This window comes from Mytilus edulis, chromosome 1 (assembly GCF_963676685.1).
Source record: "Mytilus edulis chromosome 1, xbMytEdul2.2, whole genome shotgun sequence".
NCBI lineage: Eukaryota > Metazoa > Mollusca > Bivalvia > Mytilida > Mytilidae > Mytilus > Mytilus edulis.
This window is the reverse complement of record NC_092344.1, coordinates 3,375,494-3,394,394: the sequence shown is the minus strand read 5'-3', so window position 1 is coordinate 3,394,394 and position 18,901 is coordinate 3,375,494. Positions and strand designations below refer to the sequence as shown.

Here is an 18,901-nt window from a genome sequence, read left to right as displayed (position 1 = left end):
TCAATGACCTCAACTAACCTATAAGCCCCGCCTACTTACAACGTCACGTCACAACCATGACAACATGTAGTAACAATGGTCAAACTTTTATGAATTTAAACCTGTTATGTCTTCAAATTGGTAATTTATATACCATGTTTATCAAATGTTATTAATTAAAGTCATTTTCCCTTTCTTATTCCTTAAATTGTCAATGCTTACCGCCTAGACTACGATCATAGGGAAATACCCCAAAATGGTACCCCAAGGGGGAAATTCAAAACACTTTTTTTTAATAATGTTTGTTTCATATTTTTATTATTTTTTTTATTTTTTTATCGATTTCAGTATAAAAACAATATACGTATAGTGTCTTGAAATATGAAATTTATTTGTATTCGGCACGAAACGGGAAAATGCTCGGTAGAACCTCGCATTTTCCCGTTTCTAAGCCTCATACAAATAAATTTCATATTTCAAGACACTATACGTATATTGTCTAAATGTTAAGCAGGTTAAGATCTATCTGTCCATAAATTGTCAAACGAATCAGATACCTGTTGTTGGATTGCTGCCCCTGAATTGGTAATTTTAAGGAAATTTTGCAGTTTTTGGTTATTATCTTGAATATTATAACAGATAGAGATAAACTGTAAACAGCAATAATGTTCAGCGAAGTAAGATCTACAAATAAGTCAATATGACAAAAATTGGTAGAAGGATTTGTTGCCCTTTAAAGTCATTTTTACAAATTTTCGTAAATTTTTTAAATCTATTCCAAAAATCTTCCCTGAAACAGATGAGAAAAATTTAACCAAAATCATCCACAATCACCATTAGGGTATCTAGATTAAAAAATGTGCCTGCCAACCAAGATGGCAGCCGTGGCTAAAAATAGAACATAGTTTTGTTGCTTATATCCCTGAAACTTAAGCAAATTGAAAAATATAACAGTTGCATTATTTCATGCATCAATTGTAAACAAAAATATCAGATGAGCGACACATGTTCCTTGGAGCATCTAGTTTGTTTTGTCCTTCATAAGTTGCATTGACAGACTTATTATATCCCCACTAGGATTTAAAGCGAATTGCAGTCACCTTCACCATAGAAAAAAAAGATGTGGTATGATTGCCAATGAGACAACTCTCCACATTAGACCAACTGTCTGGTATCCATCTATTTTTCCATCACATATTTGATAAAATTGAGAAAGGATATGGAGAATGTGTCAAAGAGACAACATATATTCAAATTTGAGACACTGACTTCTACAATGATATTCTGAATCAGATCGTCTGCATGAGACACCGACTTGTTCACTGACATTCAGGTCGTTTGAGATATTGACTTGTACACTGACATTTGGATCGACTGAATACTGACTTGTTCACTGACATTCAGATCGTCTGAGACACTGACTTGTTCACTGACATTCGGATCGTCTCAGACACTGTCTTGTGCATTGACATTCAGATCATCTGAGACACTGACTTATACACTGACTTTCAGATCGTCTGAGACACTGACTTTAATATACACTGACATTCAGATCGTCTTAGACACTAACTTGTACATTGACATTAAGATCGTTCAAGACACTGTCTTGTACACTGACATTTAAATCGTCCGAGACAATGACTTGACATTCGGATCGTCTTAGACACTAATTTGTACATTGACACTAAGTGACTTGTTCATTGGCATTCAGATCGTTTGAGACACTAACGTGTACACTGACATTCAGATAGTCTGAGACACAGATCTGTTCACTGGCATTCAGATCGTCTGAGACACTGACTTGTTCACTGGCATTCGGAACATCTGAGACACTGACTTGATCATGAATATAATAGAATCAGAAGTCTATCTTCTGATAGAATAAGTACTATTTCTTAAATGATGGGCAAAAGATATCAGAGCGATAGTCAAACACAACTGACAATTAACGTCATGGCTTAAAATGAAAAAAAAGACAAACAGACAAACAAAACGTGCAGCCAGGTATATATGTAATCGATATCATAACACCAGCTCTGTGATAAACATGCTTAACCATCTTAACTGGCCAACACTATAACTTAAAGAATAAGAACAACGTATATTTTTCTTTAAAGTTATACACCACCAAGTAGCAATCACAGTCACTCATTTAGGCACATACATTAAAAAAAAAAAGACTCATATATATTTTCATTCTATCCTAGGACAATCATCCAATGGAACCTTTTACCAGTTATAATACTGCTGTCTAATGCACCACAGTTGAAGCCCATGCAAGTTCAGAGAACAGACTCCTATATACATGTATCTGTTCTCAACCAATACTACATCATGTAATGTAACACCTTGTAAATAGTTGTATCTTATATGTACAGTGAAAATCAAAAACAAGTTAGTTTTTCTTTATTAAATTTTTGATGTAAATATAAAGTTGTAAATTTTACCAACGCATGCACGGCACATAGTCATCAATATTATGATGGAGTGCGGAAACTGAAAGAAGAAGAAGAATAGTACAGATGACACAACATATAAAACTAAAGAATAAGCAACACGATCCCCACCAGTCTCGGGTCTCCGGAAGGGAAAGCAGATCCTGCTCCACATGTGGCACCCGTATATTTAATGTTTTGTTTGAAACAAACATTTTCATGGTCTAAGGGCGACAACTTCTAGGATTTAGTGCGGGAAAACTTTATGTTAGTTGTGCGTTTTAAAGATATTGATTTTTTACCGTTACATCTAAAACCAGTCAACGTTGATCTATCAAAACAAAAGTCATGGCCTACGTGTGACAAAGTGAGTGGAATAAGTTTCAAGATAAAGATACAACGCCATTCAAGAAATTTATATTCATTGAATGAACACAGGGTGCTAACAAAGTAATCATGGTTTACGTTGGACAGGGTAGGTCATACAAGATACATAATACGTTAGATTTTTCGTCCTGAATTAGTCCAAATATTAAATTGATCATAATTATCTGATTTCATTAACTAATAATTGGTGTATTATACATTAGTTCATGAATCATCCACCATTCAATTTAAGACTAGATAAACCTATTCAGGTATACTGAGTTCAGACATTTACTTCATGAATTCGGTAGTACAACTACAAATGTAGTACAGTATCATAACTATTTGGACTAATATTGCACAGTACTACATTTCAGAGGGACAGTCAAACTCATAGATTGAAAATAAACTGACAACACCATGCATGGCTAAAAACATGAAAAGTAAAAAGACAAACAGACAAATAATAGTACACAAGACACAACACAGAAAACAAAAGACCAAACAACACAAACCCCACCAAATATTGAAATTTACAAAGTAGGGTTGATTTATTCATATATTGCATTAACATGTTATTGTCTTGAATTTGCATTTAATATATGCCACAAACATGTGCATGTATGGTTAAGCAGCCATCCATCCATCATCATATTCATTATTTTAAATATTTGAATGAAATATGTGTGTGATCATTATCCATCTAAAAGTTTGATTATAACTCATTGTTGACATTACAGTAATTGCTTTTAGAGTTCAAATGTAGAAGATAAATGCAATTATAGGTCAGTATATAGCCTTCTACAATAAAAAAAGGTGTACAGTATACTGACAGTATAGTAAGCTTTAAAAGATCCTGTCATGAAAATGTAAAACATTTAATTCAGATGAGAAACTAACACTATCTAACAGCCTATTTTATAACAATCAAATGTAAGCAGTGGCAGATCCAGAAATTTTTATAAGTGTGGGCTCACTGACTGACAGTCATGCTTCAGTGATTCCCTAAATGATCAACCAAATTTTTCCCAGAAAAAGGGGGGGCCCCCTCTAAATCCGCCTCTGGTAAGAAAGACATGATAGACATGAATCAAAGACTACAGGCTTTCCACACTCAACACACAGACAGGTCAAATATGTTTGTGAGTACTCAACCCTCCCCTAACATATGACAGTGGTGCATGTATAACAGCATGAATACCACCAAGTAAATGTAAATGGCTTTATATACAATGTATGACTAAAACAAAAACATTTAGTTGCAAACATACATTTGTGTAGGCCTGTTACCCTTGGGGTAACTTGTTCTTTGGTTACAATGTATATTCATTGTACTTGTGCTCATTATGAATCATCAGAGGCAAATAAACATTCCATGATACAGTATACATACAATGTAATTTAGTTACTTTACTGGTTAAGCCCTTTAAATAAGATGGAAAGCTGTGTCTTCCAATGGACAAGATGGAGCTTTTACCACAAGATGTATGCCTTAAAGATAGAACTTGTAAGATCTCAGACTTGATATATACTGAAATAATAAGATAAACATGTATAATTTTATGTATTACATCTTTATAAACATGATACATGTAGTGACAGACTGTTTACTAGACACAAGAACTTAGGTTTTGAAGCATATAATACATAAATCTTGTTTTACAGGAGGTCAAATGTTGGACTCCAGGTCACCATGGAGACTATCAATCATTCCAGAATTATTTTGGTCCATAGTTAACTTCTTTGTTTTGTTGTAAGTAGACATTTTTCTTTCTTTATGAAAATTCAATTAGAAATTAAATTTGCTTTCATACATTTGTTTTTCTTGTAACATTAAGATTCTGTTGTTGACTTTAATAATAAATATAGGAACAAAATTTGTAATAAGCATAAAGATGACAAATCTGTAAAAAAGAACAGGTACAGTTAAAGTTCAAAATCTCAAACCTTCATTTCAAGGAGTTTCTTATTCCTTCAAGTTTTGATTGTTTTCTAAATATTTATACAATTAAGTTTTTCCAAAGATTTTAAATTTCCAGTCATGACAGCTTACATGTATCTGTTCATTATAAAAAGCTTCGGTAGTTTAAAAATATATTATTTTTTATCTCAAAAGTCACAATTTTGTCACAAGAAGATCAGAATTAACAGCAGGAGGAAATAAAAGACAAGAAAAGCAAAGCTTAAAAATGAAACTTCTTGAAATTCATTCACTTTCCTATGTGTTTCCTATGTCACAATTGCCCAGTAAGATGTTGTTTACAATCTATGTATTTCCTATGTCACAAAAAAGCAATTGCCCAGTAAGATGTTGTTTACAATCTATGTATTTCCTATGTCACAATTGCCCAGTAAGATGTTGTTTACAATCGGCATTCTCCTATGTCACAATTGCCCAGTAAGATGTTGTTTACAATCGTCATTCTCCTATGTCACAATTGCCCAGTAAGATGTTGTTTACAATCGGCATTCTCCTATGTCACAATTGCCCAGTAGATGTTGTTTACAATCACCATTCTCCTATGTCACAATTGCCCAGTAAGATGTTGTTTACAATCACCATTCTCCTATGTCACAATTGCCCAGTAAGATGTTGTTTACAATAGGCATTCTCCTATGTCACAATTGCCCAGTAAGATGTTGTTTACAATCACCATTCTCCTATGTCACAATTGCCCAGTAAGATGTTGTTTACAATCTATGTATTTCCTATGTCACAATTGCCCAGTAAGATGTTGTTTACAATCTGTGTATTTCCTATGTCACAATTGCCCAGTAAGATGTTGTTTACAATCTGTGTCTTTCCCATGTCACAATTGCCCAGTAAGATGTTGTTTACAATCTGTGTATTTCCTATGTCACAATTGCGCAGTAAGATGTTGTTTAAGATGTTGTTTACAATCTGTGTATTTCCTATGTCACAATTGCCCAGTAAGATGTTGTTTACAATCTATGTATTTCCTATGTCACAATTGCCCAGTAAGATGTTGTTTACAATCTGTGTCTTTCCCATGTCACAATCGCCCAGTTAGATGTTGTTTACAATCTGTGTATTTCCTAAGTCACAATCGCCCAGTAAGATGTTGTTTACAATCTGTGTCTTTCCCATGTCACAATTGCCCAGTAAGATGTTGTTTACAATCTGTGTCTTTCCCATGTCACAATTGCCCAGTAAGATGTTGTTTACAATCTGTGTATTTCCTATGTCACAATTGCCCAGTAAGATGTTGTTTACAATCTATGTATTTCGTATGTCACAATTGCCCAGTAAGATGTTGTTTACAATCTGTGTATTTCCTTAGTCACAATCGCCAAGTAAGATGTTGTTTACAATCTGTGTCTTTCCCATGTCACAATCGCCCAGTAAGATGTTGTTTACAATCTGTGTATTTCCTAAGTCACAATCGCCCAGTAAGATGTTGTTTACAATCGCCATTCTCCTATGTCACAATCGCCCTGTAAGATGTTGTTTACAATCGCCATTCTTTAGATTAATGTATTGCAATCACCTAGTCTGTTTGTCCAACAAATATATTATTTCATAACACTTTTCTCAGTTACTATTGAGCAGAATGACTTTATATTTTATTTATAGTGTAAGAGAGTAACCAATTGCACTGTGTGAGCACTTAACTTTCTGTCAGTCAATAATTTCCTGATTTTTTTTCAATAAGATGAATGAACTCATTTTTGAGTGACACATTTCTTCACTGAACATAATTGGTTTCATATTTGGTCAAAAGCTTGACTCTAATCAGTTTTAAGGCATGAACACTTTTGCGTCCAATCTGTCAGACATTGTTTTCCTGTTTGTATGCAGATACTATGAGTTTGAATAAATTAACTTATTTTCATCACATTTTTCTTGAGCACTTCTGTACAGAATGACTTCTGGTCTGCGGCTTGCCAGAGATGACTGGTAACTTTAAGTGCTTTAAGGAATTGGTCAGACACCTACTTCCTGTCTTTCGATTACTTTGAATTACTAGTGGTGGTATGCTTAGTACAACACTACAGGCAGCAACTTCTTGTTAAAACTCTCATTGAAAGGGATATAAACAAAAATATAACTTCCTGAAAAAAGTTGTGCTACTTTTAGGATTTCAATTTTTTTTATCAACTAGCTTTACGTCTATGGAAAATTTAAAAGTTTGACATTGAATGAGTGTACTTTATAAACCTATTATTAATGTTTATTTATTTTATACACCTATTATTAATGTTTATTTATTTTTCTTTCAGTTTTAGAACTCTCATAAATGTAAGTATCACGAGTAATAGAGTTTGCTTTTACAAGACCATATTAAATAATATATCATGAACACTGAAAATAAACATTTGTAATTTTTAAGACCTCGTCATATTATGTAAATAACCTGTCACAATGGCATGTTTTATTGAAATGATACATTAAAATATATTTTCTGGAAATTACTGAATGCAGCAATTTGCCCTGCAACAATAATACCTCTACTTTCTTGTGTGCTTATTACATTTGACAGAAAAAAACAAATTAACGAAAATATATTACTACTTTATGACATTTTAAATAATTATTAATTTTCTCTTTCCAGCCAAGTCTTTCTAAGGAAGGAAGTACATATTCTAGAGACTACAGATCTGGGGGAGGAGGGTAAGTCTTATATTATCAAGCTATTCTATTGTTTAATCTAAGGAAGGAAGTACATATTCTAGAGACTACAGATCTGGGGGATTTCGTGGTTTGAAGAAAACTTGCATTTTCGAAGATATTTAATTTCGTGGTTTTGGCAAAGTCTGCATACATTCCTTTAGAAAATTTGCAATTCGTTGAATATTTAAAGTCGTGGTTTCCATGTACCAACGAATTCCATGAAAATTGGTATCCAACAAATAATAATGAATCTACAGTATTACATGTATTCATCTGCAAATTAATAAGTTTGATCCAGCCATAGATTGGTGGTAAATAACAAAGAATAATTCATATTATTTGAATGATCTGTTCATGCTGCAAATTGTAGTTTATTGGTGTTTTACATTAATCCAAATCAACTAATGAGGAATTATTTGTTTTGTTCAGTAATTTAGCCACTTTAGTCAAATTGAATTTGAATTGATTCAGAAGTTACCAAAAAAATTACTAAGGAAAGAAATACTGCCACTCTTAAAGAAGGGTTATAGTAATATAGATTATTCCGTTCTTCAGTATATTTCAATGTCTTGTTTTTCTAATTGTTACTTTTGTCACACTTTTCTCACAAACTACTTAACAAAAGACTTTTAAGTTCATTTTTTATTTATTTGATTGATTTTATTTTAGCGGTCCACCAGCGCCACCTAGAAGAAGAATGGGAGGATTCAGAGGAGGTGGAGGTAAACTATTTAACTTATCTTGACAATACTGTGAAATAAGTTATTTTTAGCTCACCTGGCCCAAAGGGCCAAATGAGCTTTTCCCATCACTTGGCGTCCGGCGTTGGCGTCCGGCGTCGTTAACTTTTACAAAAATCTTCTCCTCTGAAATTACCAGGTCAAATTTTACCAAACTTGGCCACAATCATCATTGGGGTATCTAGTTTAAAAAATGTGTCCGGTGACCCGGTCAACCAACCAAGATGGCCGCCATGGCTAAAAATAGAACATAGGGGTAAAATGCAGTTTTTATACGCCCGTCATCTTTTAGACGTGACGTATTATGGTATACAGTTGTCCGTCTGTCTGTCCGTACGTCCGTCCGTCCGTCCGTCCGTCGTCCACACTTCGGACAATAACTCAAAAACACTTTCACCAATTTCCATGAAACTTAAGTGAGTTGTTTATATCTATTGACGTAAGCTCCCTTTCGTTTTTTTTTAATTTCAGATTTTAAGTTTTGGATTATTGGGGCTTTATTCATAAAAAAGGGGGGATTTTCAACACTTCAGACTATAACTCAAAAAGGCTTTCACCAATGACCATGAAACTTAAGTAAATTGTTTATATCTATTGACGCAAGCTCCCTTTTGTTTTTTCTTAATTTCAGATTTTAAGTTTTGGATTTATTGGGCTTTATTCATAAAAAAAGGGGGATTTTCAACACTTCGGACAATATCTCAAAAAGGCTTTCACCAATGTCCATGAAACTTTGTTGAATTGTTTATATCTATTGATGTAAGCTCCCTTTCAATTTTTATAAATTTCAGATTTTAAGTTTTGGATTTATGGGGCTTTATTCATAAAAAAAAGGGGGATTTTCAACACTTTGGACAATAACTCAAAAAGGCTTTCACCACTGTCCATGAAACTTTGTTGAATTGTTTATATCTATTGATGTAAGCTCCCTTTCAATTTTTATAAATTTCAGATTTTAAGTTTTGGATTTATGGGGCTTTATTCATAAAAAAAAGGGGGATTTTCAACACTTCGGACAATAACTCAAAAAGGCTTTCATCAATGTCCATGAAACTTTGGTGAATTGTTTATATCTATTGATGTAAGCTCCCTTTCAATTTTTATAAATTTCAGATTTTACATTTCCGTGTTATGAATTTTTATGCTTAAAAAATGGGGGATTTTCCAATTTTGGGACAATTACTAACACTTTCACAAAATTTTATGCAACTTTGATAAATTGTTTATATCTATTGACATAAGCTCCCTTTCCATTTTTATAAATTTTAGATTTTACGTTTTCTTAAGTAATGAATTTTTATACTTAAAAAAGGGGGATTTTATAAAACTTTGGTGAATATATTAATGTAACATCCCTTTTGATTTGAATATATATTTCTAGTTGATCATATAAATTCATTTAAAGCATAAAAGACAAGTTAAAAGAGCAACAGGCGTATCATGCGCTAAAGCGCAGCCCTTTATTCGCTTATAACTCAAAAACCAAAGCATTTAGAGCAAATCTGACATGGGGTTAAATTGTTTATCAGGTCAAGATCTATCTGCCCTGAAATTTGCAGATGAATCGGACAACTCATTGTTGGGTTGCTGCCCCTGAATTGGTAATTTTATGGAAATTTTACTGTTTTGGTTTATTATCTTGAATATTATTATAGATAGAGATAAACTGTAAACAGCAATAATGTTCAGCAAAGTAAGATTTACAAATAAGTCAACATGACCAAAATGGTCAGTTGACCCCTTTAGGAGTTATTGCCCTTTATAGTCAATTTTTAACCATTTTTCGTAAATCTTAGTAATCTTTTACAAAAAATCTTCTCCTCTGAAACTACTGGGTTAAATTAATCCAAACTTGGCCACAATCATTTTTGGGGTATTAAGTTTAAAAAATGTGTCCGGTGACCCGGCCATCCAACCAAGATGGCCACCACGGCTAAAAATAGAACATAGGGGTAAAATGCAGTTTTTGGCTTATAACTCAAAAACTGTTCATAGCAATAATGTTAAGCAGAGTAAGATTTACAAATAAGTCAACATGACCAAAATGGTCAGTTGACCCCCTATGGAGTTATTGCCCTTTATAGTCATTTTTTACCAATTTTTCATAAATTTTTGTAATCTTCTACAAAAACCTTCTCCTCTGAAACTACTGGGCCAAATTTAATCAAACTTAGCCACAATCATTACTAGGGTATCTAGTTTTAAAAATGTGTGCCGTGACCCAGCCAACCAACAAAGATGGCTGCCATGGCTATAAATAGGACATAGGGTGGAAATGTAGGTTTTGGCTTACAACTATGAAACCAAAGCATTAAGAGCAAATCTGACAAGCAGTTAAATTGTTTATCAAGTCAATATCTATCTGCCCTGAAATTTTCCGATGAATTGGACAACTGGTTGTTGTGTTGCTGCCCCCCCCCCCTCCCTAATTGGTAATTTTTGGGATATGATTGCTTTCAAGCAATCTGTAGACTTATACCGGTGGCTCAGAGCAATTTCCCTCACGTCAATCGTTTTGTTCTAAACATTAAGGATCATCTCAGATTCTTATGATTGTCTTGTTTTAAAAGGTAAAAACAAACAAAGGGATTGAACTTAATCAACTTTCCTATAATGTTCTTTTCATAATCTTCATGTTAGATAATTCCCTTGACTTCGATGCATGTTTTTAACAACACGGAATATCAGAATTAAGCAGTATTTATATTTAGTGTGGTTATAAATTTAGAAACACGTCAGAGGGAATTCCCAGTTTTGATAAAATGCGAGAGTTCTCTGAATACCGATAAATCTATTTCTGTCATATAAGAACTGAAATGGAGATTTTCTTATATGTTACCGTTATAAAACTGATATTTGAGATTGTACTTCAATAATGAAATTGAGAACCATCTAGGTCGTTTAATAAGCATTTAATATAAGCTTGCTCCAGGGTTTGATTTGGAAATTATGCGCATGCGTATAGTTTTCTTGACTTTAAGGGGTTTTAGATTGAATGGTTGCTCTGGATTCCCCACTCAATTAATTAATTTATAACTCATGGGATCTTTTCTATGTATGTCTGCTATTGAGGGTTATTGTTGTTGCATAATTTTAAATCATATGCATCATTTAGATTAAAATAAATATATTCCACATCGTAGAACACCCCTTCAGGCGAAATGGAGTCTTCCATATTATTGTTTCGAGTTGTCTCCCTTCCGGCAGGAACTTCCGTGAATTCTGAATATAAACAAGACGCAGAGTATTAGCTCGTTCTGTCAATAAACGTCGTATTATATTAAAAACGAATGCAATTAAAATCGATAAATGTGTACGGAAAGGAACCATGATGACTGACCCAAAGGAAATTAAATATTTAAAGAGTTAGGAATGGGATTCCTCCTAGAATTAACGTAGGAAAAAAAGGTGATAAGATACGAATTGAAATCTACATCTACATCATACGAAGATCCATCAGCACATTGATGATTATAAATCGGCGCATCGCTAACAGACACTTAATAAAATATAATAACCAATGAGTGAAATAAAATACCTTCTCTGACATCTCTCACTCTGAGTCAGTCAGTGACTGCTGTGGAAAGTAAACTTGGTATTGATAGTACAAAAATAAAACACAATAGACCTATAAATTACATTGTTCATACACTTTTATCCAGGTTTGGCTATTTTGTAACTACATGTATTTTACATGTCTGTTTGTCATTTGAATTAGTTTTGAAAATAATATTATCCAGCTACATGCATACATGTGTCAATGAAACAATTTGGCAATCGTATCCCTCAGAGCAATCTGCTCTTTGATTAAAGAAATTTTGCCGTTTTTGGTTATTATCTTGAATACTATTATAGATAGAGATAAACTGTAAATAGCAATAATGTTAAGCAGAGTAAGATCTACAAATAAGTCAACATGACCAAAATGGTATGTTGACCCCTTAAGGAGTTATTGCCCTTTATAGTCAATTTTTAACAATTTTCATACATTTGGTAAATTTTTGTAAATTTATACAAAATATTTTCCTCTGTAAGAAAGGGTCAAGTTTATTATAGATAGAGAATATTGTAAGTAGCAAGAGTGTTCAGTAAAGTAACACATCACCATCACCAAAACACAATTTTGTCATGAATCCATCTGTGTAATTTGTTTAATGTGCACATAGACCAAGGTGAGCGACACAGGCTCTTAAGAGCCTCTAGTTTTCACAAGTATCTATGTCTCTTGTGACATACTTCATTTATTTTGACATATACAGTTATTTCGTAGTTCATTTCTTTTAGACAATAAATGGAAATAAAAAAATCCCACCTGCACTTTCCCAATAATATTTTTACAGTGTTTTTTACTACTTTTGGGACAAATATATCAAAATTATAGAAAAAATCATCTGCTCTCAACTCAAAATATGGACAACTTTATGTTAAGGGGGTCTTTAAATCTTTTGAATGCTTTCGAAATGCTTATCTTTAACCTTTTTCAGCTGGACCAAATCACTACTTTACTTTAAAATTTAGGAATAAAATTAACTGTGTAATTGTATCCCCCTTCTTGCTATTTGAGGCATAAAACATGAAGAAATAAAAATGGAAGGGATATAAAAAAAATATTGGCAAATAACTCACTGTCCACACTAGAGACTATATTGATGGACAATGAAAATCAAAGGACAATAACTGTGTTCCATATACAAATATTTGATCATTCAATTAGTTCCTACATTAAGCAATCAATCAGTGAACTATGTATAACAAGAGGCTGTCACAACGACAGCAAACCGGATTTATTAACATTTATTTGTGTCCTGGCAATATCACAAGAACCATTACTGATGAATGGTGAAAGTGAAAATCGTCAATATCAAATTTGACCTCCATTTTGTCATCAGTATCAACATATTAAAATTTGAAAAGCTTAGATTGAATGGTTCATGAGTAAATGCAACAACCTGAATGGAAACGCCATTTTACAATCTTTCAAGAACCATAACTCCTGAACGGTAAAAGTCAAAATCGTCATTATTGAACTTGACCTCTATATTGTCATCAGTAACAACATATTAAAATTTCAAAAGCTTTGGTTGAATGGTTCATGAGAAAATGCACGGACACGACGGGAAAAACCATTTTTCAATCTTTCAAGAACCATAACTCCTGAACGGTAAAAGTCAAAATCGTCATTATTGAACTTGACCTCTATTTTGTCATCAGTAACAACATATTAAAATTTCAAAAGCTTTGGTTGAATGGTTCATGAGAAAATGCACGGACACGACGGGAAAAACCATTTTTCAATCTTTCAAGAACCATAACTCCTGAACGGTAAAAGTCAAAATCGTCATTATTGAACTTGACCTCCATTTTGTCATCAGTAACAGCATATTAAAATTTCGGAAGCTTTGGTAGAACAGTTCATGCATAAATGCACGGACACGACTGGAAACTCCATTTTTCAATCTTTCAAGAACCATAACTCCTGAACGGTAAAAGTCAAATTCGTCATTATTGAACTTGACCTCCATTCTTTCATTAGTAACAACATATTAAAATTTGGGAAGCTTTGGTAGAACAGTTCATGGGTAAATGCACGGACAACTCCATTTTTCAATCTTTCAAGAACCATAACTCCTGAACGGTAAAAGTCAAAATCGCCATTATTGAACTTGACCTTCGTATAGTTGTCAGTAATAACATATTAAAATTTTAAAAGCTTTGGTTGAACGGTTCATGAGTTAATGCATGGACAACATTTGATTGCCGCCCGATCACCCGCCCGCCCGCCGTACATCCCCAAATCAATAACCGACATTTTTGTCACAAAAATCCGGTTAAAAATAAGGAGATAAGGTGTGATTGCCAAGGAGACAACTATCCATCAGAGTTCAATTAACATGGATATAAGGAGATAAGGTGTGATTGCCAAGGAGACAACTATCCATCAGAGTTCAATTAACATGGATATAAGGAGATAAGGTGTGATTGCCAAGGAGACAACTATCCATCAGAGTTCAATTAACATGGATATAAGGAGATAAGGTGTGATTGCCAAGGAGACAACTATCCATCAGAGTTCAATTAACATGGATATAAGGAGATAAGGTGTGATTGCCAAGGAGACAACTATCCATCAGAGTTCAATTAACATGGATATAAGGAGATAAGGTGTGATTGCCAAGGAGACAACTATCCATCAGAATTCAATTAACATGGATATAAGCAATTATATGGTTTGTTTATCTTTGCTTTGGCTTTATAGTTTTATATATTTGTTTAGGGGCCAGCTGAAGGACGCCTCCGGGTGCGGGAATTTCTCGCTACATTGAAGACCTGTTGGTGACCCTCTGCTGTTGTTTTTTATTTGGTCGGGTTGTTGTCTCTCTGACACATTCCCCATTTCCATTCTCAATTTTATTATATAATTTGATCTATTTAATTTTGAAATAATATATAATAAATGAGTTTTATTGTTATATTTTGTAGGTGCCCCGAGTCCTCCACCAATGGGAGGTGGATGAGGTCGGTAAATGATCCAGATACTGTGAGGCACCAGCAAGCCTTGTATACTGGATCCCTGCTCAATGGTCTTTGGAGTAATAAACATGGAATAAAGATGTCATTATGTTTACAGAACTGTTATTGATCTTTTTTATGAACATACAGGAATAACAATATTATATATAAGTGATGATATATGTTCATTGACATTGTTACATGTTAGTAAAATATTTTTTTTAAATTTTCATGTATTTTATATTAACAGCTGCAAATTACATAATGTATATATTTTAGAATTAACCATTTTAGTTCTTAAAAACCCCAGGCAAACTCCTTAGGTTTTTTTTTGTGGCACTTCTTTATCTCTCAGTACTATTTTTTTCTAAAAAGGATGTACAACAACAATCAGATATTTTCTATCCTTTTGGAGTATCAATCGATACATTTATAAACCTGCATTATAAAAAAAATATCAGACTTATGTGAACTTTTAAAAGTCCTTTTGACTTCATAATAAGCTTTTATTTAACAAATAACAATGCATTTCTAATACTGAATGAACAATTAATTTAGTCTATTTATTTCAAAGACCAGCACATTGATACTTGAATTAACTTTTGAAAAGTTGTATGACAAGTTTTCTATAAACTTCATAAGAAGTAAGAAAACTTTGATGTATTCAGGTTTTAATGTGTTCCTGTTATAATCTGCCAAACGTTGTGATATATGTATATTGTTATGTTAAAACTTTTAAATAAAATCTTTATTCTACAAAAAAAATTCAGAGTCTTATATTGTTATCATCTTTATGTACAGTGTAATTATTGTTTAGTTGGTTGGTATATAGGCTCATTTCAAAAAACAAAAAATAATGCTACTTGTAATGCATTGTCAAATTATCATGTACAGGCGGAAAGCTAATCTATCATGTTTTAAGCAGAACTTATATCAAGAACTATAGATTTAACTAATTTACTCAGATTTTGAGTAGCTTTTCTAAAAAGACTACCTGTTTGACTGACACAGTTTGATTTTCTCTATGAGGTGGAGTTAAATGTTCCTAAATGTATAATTATTTATTAAATAAAGAAATTTTGTCTGATGTAAATTTAATTATAAAGACAAATTGTAATGTGTGTATTAATTATTATAAGATATATTGCCTATTGTATTTCATCTATAAAATTAACAACCATTATAAACTTTGTAGACTTTATTTTCTTGATTCAGTCTTCCTCATATTTTATCAAAGGAAATATTAATGTTCTTTTAATCTCTCACTCCTTATGTAATTTTATCATTAAGATAGTCCTGACCATATGTTTATTATAATTGAAATGTAAATATTTTGGGACTGAGGTTTTGTGTCTCATTCATATATATTTAAATGTCTGATATTTAATTAGATTCAGTCTATGATGTATTCTTATTCATGCAGTGTCTGAAATTTAATTAAGATTCTAACTATTGTGTATTGTAATCATACCATTGTCATCTTATAAATGTGGAAAAGTATGTTTATAGCTGTAAATAAAGGGATTTTATCATGATTTCTCTTTTAATAATATCACATGTTGATTTAGATGCCATGTGCTGGAAAATAGTCTGACAGGATGGAAATGCAAAAAAATACAATTGATCCTTACCACAAGATGTAATGTTGATCATATTTGGATGTAATGCAATTAACAAATGGTTTGTCTAGAAATATGTCTATGGGTCTATGAAGGTAGTGATATTGAATAGGACCTACACAACTTTTGGGAACATACTTTTAAAGTATTTTTCATGTTGCGGTTAATACATGTTCTCAAATAGATGACTTACTACCTTTAGATAATCTACATGTACATAAAATTACCATGAACCTCAAATATCAAAGTGATAACACTTAACAGGGACATGACTTCTAGAAAATAATTGCATACACACATCTCAATTGTACTAACACTTTACATCAATGACAAATGTACTTGTTGACTTCAATCAGTTTTCTGACAAATCTCCCATAACTCTGAAATTTAAAATCTAAAAACAAGATTGCACACGCTGAAATCTCTCGCCTTTAAGGATGTTCGCTACTCTGTTTAAAAATAACTAGCTTTTTAAAAGACTGTTATAAATTGAAAGTACATGTATATAAATAAAGAAACTAAACAAGAGGCTGTCACAACGACAGCAAACCGGATTAATTAATATTTATTTGTGTCCTGGCAATATCACAAGAACCATTACTGATGAATGGTGAAAGTGAAAATCATCAATATCAAATTTGACCTCCATTTTGTCATCAGTATAAACATATTAAAATTTGAAAAGCTTAGATTGAATGGTTCATGAGTAAATGCAACAACGTGAATGGAAACGCCATTTTACAATCTTTCAAGAACCATAACGCCTGAACGGTAAAAGTCAAAATCGTCATTATTGAACTTGAGCTCTATTTTGTCATCAGTAACAACATATAAAAATTTCAAAAGCTTTGGTTGAATGGTTCATGAGAAAATGCACAGACACGACTGGAAACACCATTTTTCAATCTTTCAAGAACCATAACTCCTGAACGGTAAAAGTCAAAATCGTCATTATTGAACTTGACCTCCATTTTGTCATCAGTTACAACATATTAAAATTTGGGAATCTTTGGTAGAACAGTTCATGCGTAAATGCACGGACACAACTGGAAACTCCATTTTTCAATCTTTCAAGACCATAACTCCTGAACGGTAAAAGTCAAAATCGCCATTATTGAACTTGACCTTCATTTAGTTGTCAGTAACAACATATTAAAATTTTAAAAGCTTTGGCTGAACTGTTCATGAGTTAATGCACGGACAACATTTGATTGCCGCCCGCCCGGCCGCCCGCCCGGCCGCCCGCCGTACATCCCCAAATCAATAACCGACATTTTTGTCACAAAAATCCGGTTAAAAAGCAAAAAAATGGAGGGTCCGTGTGCTTGTTTTCAAGATATAAGCCGTTGAAAATTTGGCGGGAAATAGTTCTCTCTAGATTTTTCTTTCTTGGCACCTGTTTTTTAAAAAACTATTAAAAAATAACAAGGATTTCATAAGATTTCGAAATATGGCTTTTTAAATAATATGTAATAAAAATATGAAAAGAAAAGTAGGAGTTAGTGGGCAATTTTTTTTAATGTTAATTCATGGATAAAACCAGAGGATTCCGAAAATGTGGCAAAAATTCAAAAAGTAGAGGAGCGAACATCCTTAATACTCACTTTGATACTATGTTGATAGTCCTAAGACAATAACAATCAAAATCAAGGAGTAAACAAAGACTCACAAAACCAAAGGACATTTACATCAACAGTTATAAATAATAATTAAGAAACAACACGAACTCGGAGTGGAATCAGGTGCTTGGGAAGAGTAAGCATTTCCTGCACCGTATACGGCACTGTCGTGTTATTTCTTTGTTCAGTTCGGTAATGATGGAAGGTTATTATAATTGAGGAAGAATGTCAGATATGATTTCTGACACACTTTTGTCATAATGGCCAATCAGCTCATAATGGCGACTGTAAAATTTCTTGAGTGATGACTCAATTTGATTGATTCATAGCCCTGTCTTAGAAAGCAGTATTCCTCGTTCAACAAAATCAACGTACATTGAGCTAGCTCTAGAGTAACGTATCAATTGAGACACATATACTAAATGTAAAGCTTTCAACTATCAAATACACTTAACATGTTCCAATAAAATAAGGTCAAGGTCAGATAAACCAAATTTGAAATAGTATACACCTTACAATCATTCCTTACACTATATATGCTTGAAATATAGTTGACTTATTGCAAATCTGAGAAACAAACTTAACCAGGAAAAATTAATATTGATCAATAATTACATTAGATGTATGTTTCATTATAATACTTTATTCTGATTGGCTAACTGCACATCATGTGTTATTCCTTAAGCAATTGCATTACTCAATAAAACTTAACACATGGTCCCACAATAAAGTGCACAGGTGAATTAAACAATTTTTTTTATAAAATTTGTGTTTTCATGATCATAGCTAAAAACTGTAATTACAAGTATTGAAAGCTTCTTTTTGTAACTTCACAGGGTTGTCAAAGCGTTGACCATGCGCACATTTTTTAGAATGTACTTCGGTCAAAGCTTTAACACCACAATGAATTTACAAAAAGAAGCATTCAATTCTTAAATAAATCAAGAAAATGAGGCCAAGGTCAGCTGAACCCTGCCAGGCAGACATTTACACCTTACAA

At 32.8% G+C, this 18,901-nt stretch overlaps 1 protein-coding gene across 1 annotated transcript; it reads left to right on the top strand.

Moving 5' to 3' along the window:
• Positions 1-2,688: 2,688 nt before the first annotated feature.
• LOC139521920 (selenoprotein K-like) lies at positions 2,689-16,210 on the top strand. The gene is made up of 6 exons (XM_071315677.1): positions 2,689-2,889; positions 4,446-4,533; positions 7,023-7,041; positions 7,355-7,413; positions 8,083-8,135; positions 14,634-16,210. The coding sequence occupies exons 1-6, from the start codon at positions 2,871-2,873 to the stop codon at positions 14,666-14,668; spliced, it is 273 nt and encodes a 90-aa protein (XP_071171778.1). The 5' UTR covers positions 2,689-2,870; the 3' UTR covers positions 14,669-16,210.
• Positions 16,211-18,901: the final 2,691 nt, after the last annotated feature.

What these genes read in the sequence shown, in the direction of transcription:
- LOC139521920 (XM_071315677.1), top strand. An exon ending in TACAGATCTGGGGGAGGAGG is followed by an intron (nt 7,414 to 8,082) that starts GTAAGTCTTATA and finishes ATTTTATTTTAG; the next exon opens with CGGTCCACCAGCGCCACCTA. An exon ending in AGGATTCAGAGGAGGTGGAG is followed by an intron (nt 8,136 to 14,633) that starts GTAAACTATTTA and finishes TATATTTTGTAG; the next exon opens with GTGCCCCGAGTCCTCCACCA.